Source organism: Pan paniscus, chromosome 17 (assembly GCF_029289425.2).
Source record: "Pan paniscus chromosome 17, NHGRI_mPanPan1-v2.0_pri, whole genome shotgun sequence".
NCBI classification, from domain to species: Eukaryota; Metazoa; Chordata; class Mammalia; order Primates; family Hominidae; genus Pan; species Pan paniscus.
The window spans coordinates 91,663,347-91,677,019 of record NC_073266.2 but is presented as its reverse complement, the minus strand read 5'-3'; the positions used below and the strand labels follow the sequence as shown (position 1 = coordinate 91,677,019).

Genomic DNA, 13,673 nt, shown 5'->3' with positions numbered 1-13,673 from the left:
CCTTACAACTTAGGGAAGTAGAGTCTGTTCATCAAAACCTTATCAGTTGACACCCTCATCCCCCAAGCAGATACCTCTGGCAGGCAGGTTGGTCTGGCGGGTGGGGGGCAGCACTTTCTGCACCTCCAACGTCAAGGCTAAGTTGCCATCTACATCTCCAGGTCTTGCTCATCTGCTTTCCAGAAGCATCTTCAGCGTGAAGAAGTAAAATGAGCCAGTGCATCAGAAGTATCAGCATGCATAATGGTACCTTATGAAATCCCTCTCATTATATCGTGAGCTGTTCCCTAGCTGTGTACCCATCACTGCAGTTAGTTTACAGATGGAGGGATAATGCCAAGAATGGTTTACATTCTTGAGGATTATCTTTCTGCTTGTAAGACTCCTTGATTTATAAATATGGAAAGTCATGCATATTTTGCCTTCTAATAAACCAATGGTCTATGTTTAAGCACACAAAGGGAGTCTATTACATACTAGTTGAACTACTTGTTTTTTCCCCCCTGAATCTCCAGAACTATGTCCTGTGTCCTCTCTAGGTCTCCATTACTTCCACTTACCTGTTTTCAGAAGCCCAGCCCTGTTGCTTGGTGCTGTGATAATAGTTCTTAATTGAATACCTATAATGCTAGACATACCACAAGCCTTGTCACAAATAGAATGGTGACAATGCCTGCAAAAATTCTTTTATGTAGGAGAAAAAGCAGGAATTTAAATAGGAAACTTGAACTTTTAATCAATTTGCTGCTATTACTAAAATTAGTCTTTACATAGTGCTCTATTAGGGGGAAGCAGAATGATTTTTATATGATGAATCTTTTATCCTTTGTAAGTTGAGTGAACTTCCTGGATTGATATAATTAGAGGGCCTGTCATTAAGCCTGGCATGGGAACCTGCATTTCAAGCTGATTTGGAAATGTATACATTATTTTTGGTAAAGAAAAGTCCGCTGCTAAAAATAGAATGATTGACTATGGTCAAAGCAGGTGGTTATTTTAATGTCTCGCTGTGGAAAATTAGATGTTGTTAAGGAATCAGTGTTCCCTTTTAACACAAGATGTGAATATGTATAAATATCACAAACTGTAAGAAGTGTAGCAGAAAGCGTATTAAGTTGGCTTAATTTGTACCTGCTGTAATTCATTTGATTTGCCAGATATTTAAAATGAAGCACAGTCATTAGGTTTTTAAAATATTGGACTTATTGAAAGCTATCAGACAAAAACCTGTCACTTGAAAAAAAGTGTTTTCAAACTAAATTTATCTTGCTAAATGTATCCGTGTATGTCTACACTTAACCTTGTAGACGTATAGATTCGCATAAAAGCATAAATAGAACTTGCTGATTTGTTAATTATGTGGACCTTAAAAATGTGCAGTTGGGGCCGGGTGCAGTGGCTCACGCCTGTAATCCCAGCACTTTGGGAGGCGGAGGCGGGCAGATCTGGAGGTGAGGAGATCGAGACCATCCTAGCTAACACTGTGAAACCCCGTCTCTACTAAAAATACAAAAAAATTAGCCGGGCATGGTGGCGGGCGCCTGTAGGCTCAGGTACTCAGGAGGCTGAGGCAGGAGAATGGCGTGAACTCAGGAGGCGGAGCTTGCAGTGAGCCCAGATAGCGCCAGTGTACTCCAGCCTGGGCGACAGAGCCAGACTCTGTCGCAAAAAAAAAAAAAAAAAAAAAAAAAAGTGCAGTTGGTTTATTTTGTGGATAAATAGAAATGTGTTTCCAATAGTGTTAAAAGGTACACTGATAAGATGTATGGTCTCATGTAAGACATGGTACAGAGAGCTCTGACAGGACATTAAGGAGATGGGCGTCTCAGAGACTGTCTTTGCTTCTAGCTTGGGACCTTAAGTTTCTTTAGTTGCCTTGTTAGAGCCTTAGCCTTGTAAACTGAAATGAGGGACTCTATGAGATCCATTTTAATTGTGAAAAAACAAAACAGCAAGAAATAAGCTTTGGCGTTTTAAAAGTGTGAAAACATGTTTGTAATAAAATAGCCTTCATATTCCAATTAAAGGATGAAATGTCTTAAAGCACTTACACATTACCTTGTGCAGAGTATATGATTAAGAAGTATTTGTAGAATTGAACTAACTAAGCCCTGTTAAATATTTTAGCCAAAGATAGAGGCATATCCATTCGTTACTGAATTAGGGTTTCAGATTAGGGAAAAGCATTTGGTACTTAAAAAAAATAACTAGTACCAAACAGGATTTATTTGCTTAATCGTTATTTAAAACTATCTTTGAGTGGGGAGAGTTACAGCATGACTTTGAGGAACTTACTAAGATCATTTTATTTACATATATTTTATATGCATATATGTTTACAAAACAGGTGACTTTATTTCACTGGCGTTTTCACAGTAATCTTTCATAAATTCGGGACACACAAGTTAAGGTTTTCAGTAAGAACTTGGTGGTGGATTAAGCCAGTATGTATTCTTGAAACATCTAAGCACCCTGGCACTGTGCTTCTCAAACGAGCAGTTGTAGTGGGTAGGGAACACATAGAGCATCTTCTTTGTCTGCAAAATCAACACAAAGGCTTTGGGGAAAATGTTAAATAATTTAATTGGTAAATAATATAATACATTTTTATGATAGGACAAAGACAGATAGATTATTTAGTAGAATGCAGTATTTGCTTTAATTTTTAAAATCAATTGGGAGACTCCTAAGAAGTTTTGAGTTTGCTGCAGACTGTACCCCCAGATTTCGGGGGACCTGGTTTCAGTTTCTTTGCAAGGATTCTGTTGCTAGGAATGCCTTTGAGAACCACTGCTCCAGTCTCAAGGATTGTGCTGTCAAACTGTGATTCCCTGGCCTTCTTTTGCATGTGACTCTTAGGTTTGAAATTAAAACAACACCCCCACCCCCCAACTTATTACAGATTCAATATGCTAAGAAAAATTAGAACATACATGGAGTTATGCCCCCTAAATCGTCCCCATTTAGAAAGACCTTCACCAACAAATTTTGTAATCCTATGAATCAGATCTGTTAACTGTTAAACCTTGGTGTCTCTAGATCTCTTTTCTTTGTATGCATATATTTACTTTTCCTCTTAGAGAAATAGAAAAATAAGTTTATGTATTAGGTTGGTGCAAAAGTAATTGTGGTTTTTGTTACTGAAAGTAATGGCAAAAGCCGCAATTACTTTAGCACCAACCTAGTAGTATATACTGATATAACCTGCTTTCTCAGTTATACTGTTAGTGATTCAGCGATATTTATTGAATGCTGCTCGCATGCCAGGCATATTGTGGGTGCTGAATGATCAGCAGTGAACAAACCCGTGCAGTATAACTGCCCATGTCATTCCAGCGATAGTAAGCAAGACAGGCAGGTTAAATGTATAGTGTTGGATGGTGATGTGTGCTAAGGAGAGAAACAGAGAAAGGACACAAAGTGCATGTGTGTGGCAGAGGGGACTGGATTGCAGTTTAAATATAATAGCCAAGGAAGGTCTCAGTGAGATGGTGACATTGTAGTAAATGGCTGAAGAAAGTGAGGGAGCAAGCCATATAGACACCTGGAGGACATCAGGGACCTGTTTCTAATTCAAACACTTAACCTGGGTTGAAAATCTATATTTTAAGTGACTAAACATTGTTAACTCTATGGAGGCCATGCAATTTAACCAATCTCTATACCGTTTTTAGTATTTTTTCCCCCAGTGCAGACAACTCTGAGATGGACATTTCTTGAGTGAACTGTCTGTGCACATTTCTAGAAGTGGAATTCCCGGCTTAAAGGAGCATATGTGCTTTTTAAGGATCCTGGTTTCCAATATCAGATTTGGCTTTCCATAACGTTTGTACCACTGTATCTTGTCTTACGGGCAGTAAATGAGGATGCCTGTTTCTTTGTAACATAGCCAGCATGAATCATCATCATTTATTTGGTATTTGCCAATTGCTGGATTAAAATTGATCCATCAGATGAATTTACTTTTCTTTGGTTCTCTTGGAAAGGCCTAAGGTAACAGTTTTTATTTTTCTGGCTTCTTATTGAGGAAATAAATAATGACAAAAAACTGTTACTGATTCAGTAAGGTATTTATTTAATATCTTAAATAAAATTATATTTGATGAACTACAATAATATTTATGTTTAAAGTATATATATATCTTAATTATTCATATGATGCTTAGGGTATGTGTGGACTCAGATTCTAGGTACAGCCAACCCCCACACTCCCATAGGCTTAAGGGTTACAGGTTTGGAGCTCCTGATAGGAATTGTTATTGTTTGATGAAGGAATGATAGAAATTCCCTTTATTTGAAGCTTAAGTGTTAGAATCCTTTATCAATTATAGATATTTTATCTTTGAATATGTAATATAAGTCAATACAGACTTTATAAGAATAATAACCACTTAAAAATAAGTCATGCTTTTAAATAATTTTAGAATGTATTATAAATTTGTTTACCGTGTTAACTATTGACAGTAAACAAAGTGTATTATACCTTCTAAAGTTATTTATGTCCATCTGGAACCCCAGGATGTGACTTTCTTTAGATATAGGGTCTCTGCAGGTATAATTAGTTAAGGTGAGGTCATACTGGATGAGGGAGGGCCCTAAGTGCAATATGAATGATATCCTTATGAGAAGAGGCACAGAGACAGATATGCCTAGAGGGAAGATTGCTCTGTGAAGATGGGGGCCGAGATTAGAGTTATGCTGACACAAACTAAGGGACACCAAGGATTTCTGGCAACCACCAGAAAAAGGAATGATCCTCCCTAGAGCCTTCAGAGGGAGCATGGCCCTGTTGACAACTTGGGTTTTGGACATCTGGCTACTGAGACATAATACATTTCTGTTGTTCTGAGTCACCCAGTTTGTGAAGGCAGTCTTAGGAGACGAATGCAAGTAGGAAATGATATTTTACTTATGATTACTATGTTAGGACCATGTTAATGGAGCCTAAGCTTTTCTCCTGTGGAAATCTGTGTTTAAACAAAATTTCTAACGGAAGTACAAAAATATATAACACAGGTAGAATTATCTGATTAAAGGAGGAGAGGGTATTGCAAAAATGTCCCAATTAGCATTTGTTCCTGTCCTTTCTCCCTGTCTTCCTGCCCTGCAGAGCACAGATTGAAAACCATTGGCTAGAAAGTCATATAAGACCAAAAGTATATTAAGCACCTTTTACTGAAGCTGGGATGGAAAGGCATGTGGAGCCAGCATTTTTTTTCCTCGGTGCATTTTTACTCTTACAGGATCTGGAAAAGTTTACCTTATGCAACTTCTTTGTTGAGATGCCAGTGGAGCAGCTGATCACTAATATTTGTGGAGGGCCTATCCTGTACCAGCTACTGTGCTTTTTTCTAGAGAGAAAAATTCACAAAGGGAAGAGGAATTTACTCTGTAGCTGCTTGGAAGCATGTGGAGAATTGTGCCTGGGGAGCAGGGCAGCCAGGTGCCAGTGGGTGATTTGAGTGCGTGCTGCATATCATGATGCTGTCTTGCGGTAGGCTCCAGGCTACACTGTCACCTGGCCAGCTGATGCCTAGGGCAAGGGCTCCTTTTTCACCACTTGTGTCATCTAATAGGTTGTGCTCAGAGTTGAGGGCCATCCTCTGTTAAGACCGGTTGTGTGTGGATTTCATACTTCAGCTTTCAGGGGGGTTGGTTCATTACTTTTTCTTCCAAGTTCTTAAGGCATCTCTGTTTTTGCTCCCAATTGTTGCCCTCCTTTATGAATGTTGTTTCAACTATATCTGGGGAATTGGCCTGGTATGAAAAAGTGAGGGTGGTTAAACTGTCAGTGCACAAAGTACATATTCGAAGCAATGATGTTGGTGAACTGAGCGTATACATAATGTACTCTCTAGGATTTAGCCACTTCTTAAATAGCACATCAGGAAGGAGGTGCGCCAATATCCAATACCTGTGTGTTGTATGTTGCTTAAAGCAGAAGCTTCCAAACCTTTCCTAGAGAAATAGTGTAACCACTCATGGCTCTCCGGGTGTGCTGCTGCCTAGACATGGAGGCTGTGAGCTGTATGATTTTCTGGTGTTTCAGATTCCCTCAAGGTGCTGCTGAGTACTACTCATTTTGAGGACTGACCTTAATAAAATTTACTTTAGGAACCTCTGAAAAAGACTTACTGCATAAAAATATTATACGCTATTTCATTGAATCTAAAAAACCATTCATTCTAAGATGCACTACTGTTTTCTGTACCACTAAAATAAAAAGATGGCCAGTGAAACTATATTGCATTGAATGGGAGAGGTTAAAATGTAAAAGTTTGTGGATGAGTATTTGGTAGTTTGTCTATGACTGCAAAAGCTAGAGTTGGAACCTTCAAAGATCAGAAAAGTTGTAGATTGTGTGTTATGTTGACAGTTCTAGTTCACTAATTGTAAGTTTTTAAAAAAAACTTTAATGGTTTCTGTTATATCCAAATTGGCTAATCAGTACACTAACTGTATCCTTTTTGTTTCCATTAAATGTATTTGATAACACCTCTTTGATATGTTGAAAGCCTACAGTGAGAGTGTATATTTCTAAACCTTCGGGTGAAAGCACATCAGAGTAAGTACGGTCTTCAGGTTTCCTTACCAGGACACTAAAGGTTTCACTGTCTCTTCCTTCCTTCTCCCTCCCTTTCTTCCTTCCTTACCATCTTTTCTTCCTCCCTTCCTTTTTTCTTTGCAGAAATTAAGTTTTTCAATGAGTAATCTTTGGAGTTTATGAATCCTTTGGAATTTTGTAGAAGGGAATAGATAATTCACCTCATTTGGTAATTACATAATTTGAATTTCCCACATTTACTTTCAGAAAGGGGCCAGGGGTCAAGCTTTCTGCAGGCTCTGCTGCCCTGAGGTGCCATGCCAGAGGTGGACAGCACTGGGAGAGCTCTTTCTCCTGCTGTTCTGGGTTCCTGGATGGGTAAGTAGCAGAAGTAGACTGTCACTTTTGGGGGCCTCTAGGCATGGGGTTATTAGAGAAAGTTATGATGCTGTATATACCAAGTTGCTATTTTGAGCTTGCTAAGAATAGGATTGTGTAGGAAGACAGTACAGCATGGAGCATTTGATGAGTCATGGGCCTGTCACCACTATCCTTATGAGATGAACTTTATGAAACGAAACTTCAAGAAGTGACAAGTAAATTGAATTTTCCTTTTATTAAAATGTTCTTCAAAAATATTCACTTTTGAGTTGATAAAGACCCTTGAAAAAGGAGAAAGAAGATTAAAGTGTGTTTTCCTGAAAGCTCAAGAGCTCTGTTCATTTCTCAGCTTTCAATATCTGGGAGCCCATTTGCCATGGCAAGATTCTGTGCTGTGACCCTCAGCACCAAGATCCACAGAAGCTTTAAAAAGTTATTATGTGTAATTGATGCTCAGAAGTCCATAAATTTGTACTGTAGTAACATTTATGGAACACCGATTATATGCTAAGCCTCATGGGGAGCCTGAAAGCTTGAGATGATCACAGAGAGACATTTTACACTGCAGGAAGCTAGGCCCACGTAGTCTGCATATTGCAGAACTGTGTGATTCAGATATAAGTTGCCTGATTTCAAGTTCTGGGCTTTTAATACTGTATCACAGCTTGCTCAGCTAACAGTGTACATATCTGTATACACATTTCAGTGTATTTTAAAAAAGAAAAGCCAGAAAGGATATTTAATTAAGGACATTAATTTCAGCTTAAAACCCTATGCTCTGGGAATAGGCTGTTTTACAGTCATCTGATATGAGAAATGGAGCAAATATTCATTTGGTTAGTCCATCCATTAAATATTTGAGGACCTACTCTGTAGCAGATACTGTTCTTGGTGCTGGGACAGAAATGGTGAGCCACTCACATGTTCTCATGAAGCTGATGATTAGTCGGGGAGGCAGATTTAAAATACAGTAAGCTGGGATACCTGTTGTCGAGAAAACAAATGGATCCCCAAATCCAGAATAATGGGGTGGCATGGTAAGGAAAGACTTATTTGAGGAGGTGCATTTAAGATGAGAACTGAACATTGAGATTCAGGAGCTTTGAGAGGAGCTTGCCAGCGAGGGGAGACCAGAGGTGTGGTGGTGGGGGCTCCAGATGCTGCAGGAACAGTGTGGGGGTCGGGGAGCCCATCAGGCGGGCTACCAGGCTCTGGGGAGGAGTGTGGATGCCATGTAATTTCCCAAATTATCTTGTTTATTTGTTTACCTCTCTTCTCTAGAAGTAGGGAAGATGGAGAGACACAGGCAAGCGGGAGATATAGTTGGGGGCATGGCTGACATGATTCATTTATGAATTAATGTAGGTGTGAGGGGGAAACAGGCAAGTAGGAATCCAGAGCTGTTGGCTGAAGCAGTAGCACAGGTTGAGGTGCTGTTGACTGAGATGGAAGAGAGGTGGGGTCAGGGCAGAAGAGAGGGCCATGATAATGATTTTGGACTGGTTACAGCTGAGATGCCTGGGATAGGTGCAAAGGAGGATGCCAGATGGATGATGGATGTGTCAGTCTGGCTCAGGATGAGGCCTGGTGGGGTCAGCAGTCATGGAGCTGGGTGAGGTGGCTTAGGGAAAGGGTGGGGAAGGGAAGGCAAAGGCGACTCAGGAGCAAGCTTGGAGGACCTGCGGCAGTGAGAACCAACCAAGCAGGCAGGGAAGAGCCCTGAGGTCCAAGACATTGAGGAGAGGCTGTGTGTGAAGCAGAAGAGGAGAGAGCCTGCAACACAAGAGCAGTCAGTGACCTGCGGCCTGGGGAGGCGGGGGGAGGAGGCAGCAGGGCATGGTGGCCCCTCACAGCTGTTGCAGGTGAATGCAAGGGAAGGGGCTGGCCGCTCATTTTCCTATTTGCGTGTGTTCTATTCCACACTGGAATGTAGAAAGCAAAAATTAGGGAGCTTGGAGGTGGAGGCAACAGGTGTAGACAAGTGTTTTGTTTTCTTTTGTTCTTTCGCAGAGCTTGGCAGTGTGAGGGAGCCTAGAAATTAGGTGGCGGCTCCAGAGAGATGGGGGTGGGGAGAACCAAAGGAAGAGTGCAGTTTCAGATGAGAGATTCAGGGTGATTCAGAGGCTCCTATGAACAGTGTGGAAGAGGGAGGCAGGAACCGGAGGCTGAGGTCCTTGTGCAGAAACCGTGGGGACCTAGAGCACAGGTGCTTTGATGGGAGGAAATGAGCATTCTCCATCGGAACAGGGGGAAGAAAGTGAGGAAAGCAGGAATATTGAGATAGATCCACAATATGAAGCAGGGACAAGGACATGTTCACATTTGAATTCCCACAGTACTGAAAATGAACATGCACAAATTAACATTCTCAGGGAAGCTTGTTGGTTTAGAGCAGTTTCTTTGTTCTACATTCTGAACTTCTTTAATTCCCTTATCTCCCTATCATCCTGTCTCCTTACCCCACACAAAGTGAAATAACTAGAATCCAACAGAAAGTAATCCAATATGGGTGTAAACATTGATTGTACCAGGTTAGAAGAAATTATTTGAACAATGATTAAGAATGTATTCGATCTCCACTGTCTTAACTATAAAGTAGAGATTTTCTCCTTTTGCTAGAAGGACACAGAGTACCCCCCTTTTCATTAGGTTAGTCCAGTGGGGAGGAAGGTAAAAACCTGCTGAATGCCAGTCTTGAATGGGATTTTATTCCAGTTAAATAATTCTGGTAGTTGCTGGATACTTTTCTGAAATGTCTTTAAGCCCAGCTCTGTTTTTTTGTTCAATGGTACTGATTTAAAAAATAATAGATATGAAGTTTTGTGAAATAGTTAAATCAAAATATAAAAATTATATGCAATGAATAATCCAAATGGTCACAAAAATATGTTTTCTTGCAACTTTGCTGTCTCTAGCATTGGAGACTTTTTCTCATTGAAAGGATCTAATTTATTGACTCTGAATGGGAGGGGTTTTATTTTGGGGACTGATTTAATTAATGCTTAAGCAAAGCTTTTCGTTTAAACTCTCAGAACGTCTCTGGTTAACTATAGCTGGAGCTTTGAGCAGTGGGGACATTTACATAGTGATACATATCCAACAGGCATAACGTTAACTGTCTTTTTTCTGAGGATCTACTTTATTCTTTCTCAGTATTATCGGAGTTATAGGACTGATTATTTTCCTGTGAAACACCCAGTTACCTCATTTTCTTGAAAAATAAACAAATTTAAAATCATAACAATCACAAGTAGACAGTATGGGCAAGCCCTTTTAAATTGGACAAAAGATTTCTCCCCTCACTCCTTTATCCCTAGAACTGCCCCCCACCGACCCTTGATACAATCTGTGGTAGCTCTGTTGCCGCTTGCCCTTTTGCTGAAGATTCATAGAGGCGCACTCCTGACTTCTTGACACTAGTGATACTTTCTAGTCGCTTTCAGATTATTACTGTGTTTTATAGAATTCTGAGATCATAGAAATAGGTGGAATATTGAGACTATATCTCACTATCATATTTAGGCATACAAATAAAACAGACACTTCAGAAAAAACTTATGGCCCTTGGTGTTTCCTTGAAGCCCCAGAGGAAGCAGTCAAAAGCCCAAGGGTGCTCAGAAGGTGGCGCCTGGGATCGGTGTGGGCGAGGTGGGAATAAGCTGCTATTTCCCATTATACTTACTTTTTTGGGGAAAGAGATTCTGTGTTTTTCTTATTAATATCTAAGAATATGTTCTCTGATTCTCTTTTTATCTCACTAAAGAAACATACCTAGTTTAGGCCAGGTTTGGTGGGCAACATGGTGAAATTGCACAAAAAATACAAAAAATTAGCCAGGCTTGGCGGTGTGCGCCTGTAGTCCAGCTGCTGGGGAGGCTGAGGCGGGAGAATGGCTGGAGCCTAGGAGTTCTGGGCTGCAGTGAACCCTGATCATGCCACTGCATTCTAGCCTGAGTAACAGAGCAAGACCCTATCTCTACAAAAATAATAATAAAAAAATACACAGTTTCATGGGGGACATTGAAATCCTGCCTGTTGATTCACAGTGTATGAACGTGATTAAAATGCTGAGGAAGTTAGCTCTTCCAACCCTTGGCTCTATTTATGGTTTATGTCATGAGAATTAGAATAACCAGAACAACCAGAACATTTCAATAAAGAAAGTAATTGAAGATGAGGGTACAGTTTGCCTCTTGTACAGGAGGGGTCTCTCTATGGCCTTCTATTTAGAGATGAGCAGCCAGTTGTTCTCTGGGTAATCTGCAGATTAAGCCTTGGTCCACTCTGGTGATTTTTTTTTTCTTTTTCTGTTTTTGCAGAATGCCTTCAGAAATCTTGCTGAAGATATTTTCCTACTTGGATGCTGTGAGCCTTCTGTGTACTGGATGTGTGAGCAGGCGCTTTTATCATCTAGCCAATGACAAGTAAGCAGAAATCCAAGTCTCTGTTATGTTTTAATGACAGTTTGATGGAAGTCAGGAAAACTAGTAACTTTTTAACCATTTTTAAGAATTTAAGAGAATTCAAGAGTATTTTTACACACAAGTGGAAATGTCAAATGCTTTAACTATGAAATTTTCAAATATTTGCATTTATATGCTTAAAGGAATATACTTTGCATGGAACAAAAAAATCAAACTTGTTATTGCTGTAGCTGTTACAGAATGCAGCTTCAGGTCTGTTGCCAGGAGGTCTTTGCTGTATTCCCCACAGAATCAGACCTAACCACAGAGTCTCAAGCAGCACTGCAGGGACCTGCTGGCTTTGACCCTGGCCGTGCATTTGCAGAGCAGAATGAGTGCTCTCTGCTGATGGCCAAGCAGATCCTAAAGAAAGAGAAGGAAGAGACTGAGTTAGGTGTACTTAGCTTCTCCTCCCAAACATGCCAATCAAGTTAACTTACTCTGTGGGGAGGGCGAAATGGATATAGAGAGGCCAAGACTGTCCTCTCCTAGAGGCTGTACGCTTGGATGAAGGGAGCCAAAAGAGAGGGGTTCACCTGTGGTCATCTGGTCTTGCAGGGGGTGGATCTAGGAAGGAAGGGGAGAAACCTCTGCTTCTGTTTGTCACTATAATCTTAGCCTGCATCTCAGAATTGTATCTTGGAGGGAGAGATGGTGGAATCCTCCTTTCAGTGAGGATTTCGTGGCTTACAACAGAACATCTTGGCTTTTTAGGCCCCTCTCTCATTTAGCATCAAAAGATCAGACAAACGTCATTCCTACATAGAACCTACATGTCAGCTGGGGAGATCAGCAAGATGAGAGGGAATGCCGGTTTTAACCGATGGTTTTGTTTGCTAGGTAAGGAGACGGAGAGTGGCAGAAGGAGAGCTGTCGTATTAGTTAACCCTGGAACATGGTGGACAAGAATGTCATTTAGTGCAGTGGTTCTCAAATGCCATCCAGGGAAGACTACATATGAACCACCTGGGAAAGTTTAAAACATTTCCATCCCTAGTCTGCATTTCTAGAGATTATAATTTAGTGCTCTGAAATCTGTATTTTAAAAATTCTCCAGCCAGGTGCAGTGGCTCACACCTATAATCCCAGCACTTTGGGAGGCCGAGGCGGGCGGATCACGAGGTCAGGAGATCGAGACCATCCTGGCTAACACGGTGAAACCCCGTCTCTACTAAAAATACAAAAAATTAGCTGGGCATGGTGGCAGGCGCCTGTAGTCCCAGCTACTTGGGAGGCTGAGGCCGGAGAGTGGCGTGAACCTGGGAGGTGGAGCTTGCAGTGAGCTGAGATCGCCACTGCACTCTAGCCTGGGTGACAGAGCGAGACTCCATCTCAAAAAAAAAAAAAAAAAAAAAAATTCTCCAGGTCATGCTAATGAATAGTCAAGTTCCGAAATAACTAATCTAGTCCATCTTTGTTGTTAGGTGTATGCCACTTAAGTGAGGAACTCAGAATAAGCCCTCAGATCTCATTAAAGCTGTCCTCAACCATTGTCATACTCTGAAGAGGACATACACTGTTCCCTAGTTGGAAAGGGTGATTTTTCTTTCAATTTAAAGAGATGTTTCCTATATGGAAGAATATATGTATGTCTATGTCAATACATGCACACACACACACAAACACACACATACACATATCAATGAATGAACTAATAATGTTCTTCACAGTAGTTATAGAATGAATTAGAGCAATTTCTACATTTCCCTTCCTTAATGATTGTTGTAGTTTACGTAGTTGAGATTTGTTTGTTTCCCCAAGCCTCATGTTGAAATTTGATCCCCAGAGTTGGAAGTGGGGCCTAATGGGAGTCATCTGGGTCATGGGAACAGATCCCTCCTGAATGGCTTGGTGCCTTCCTTGTAGTTCTTGCTCTAGAGCTGGTTGTTTAAAAGAGCCTGGCAGACCTCCCTTCCTTCTCTCTTGCTCGCTCACTCTACTTCTCTCTCTCTGCCATGTGATCTCTGCACAGTTGGCTCGCCTTGGTTTTCTGCCACGTATAGAAGCTTCCTGAGGCTTCACCAGAGGCAGATGCTGGTGTTGTGCTCCTTGTATAGCCTGCAGAACTATGAGCCAAATAAACCTCTTTCCTTTACAGATTACCCAGCCTCAAGTATTCCTTTGTAGCAACACAAAGAGACTACGACAATGATCTAATAAGAGATGAAGGTGGTCACTAAAAGAAAGCACAGCAAGGCATTTTTCAAGGAAGGAGTCAACCAAATATCTAAAACTAGCATTCTGGAGGGTTCCCACTTTATTTAAGGGTAGAACTCAGACTCTTC

The 13,673-nt window shown here is 40.8% G+C and overlaps 1 protein-coding gene across 6 annotated transcripts in view; it reads left to right on the top strand.

The window, feature by feature from the left end:
• Window positions 1-13,673, top strand: part of FBXO15 (F-box protein 15) — a 74,028-nt gene that overhangs the window by 580 nt on the left and 59,775 nt on the right. For 4 of the 6 annotated variants that reach the window (XM_003827292.4, XM_055102361.1, XM_055102364.1 and 1 more), the window contains exons 2-3: window positions 6,812-6,922; window positions 11,245-11,349. In XM_003827292.4, the coding sequence (XP_003827340.3) occupies window positions 6,812-6,922; window positions 11,245-11,349 (216 nt within the window). Of the gene's footprint in view, window positions 1-113; window positions 247-6,515; window positions 6,566-6,811; window positions 6,923-11,244; window positions 11,350-13,673 lie in introns of those variants that run through there. The other 2 variants (XM_055102362.1, XM_055102363.1) reach the window with 2 other exon arrangements.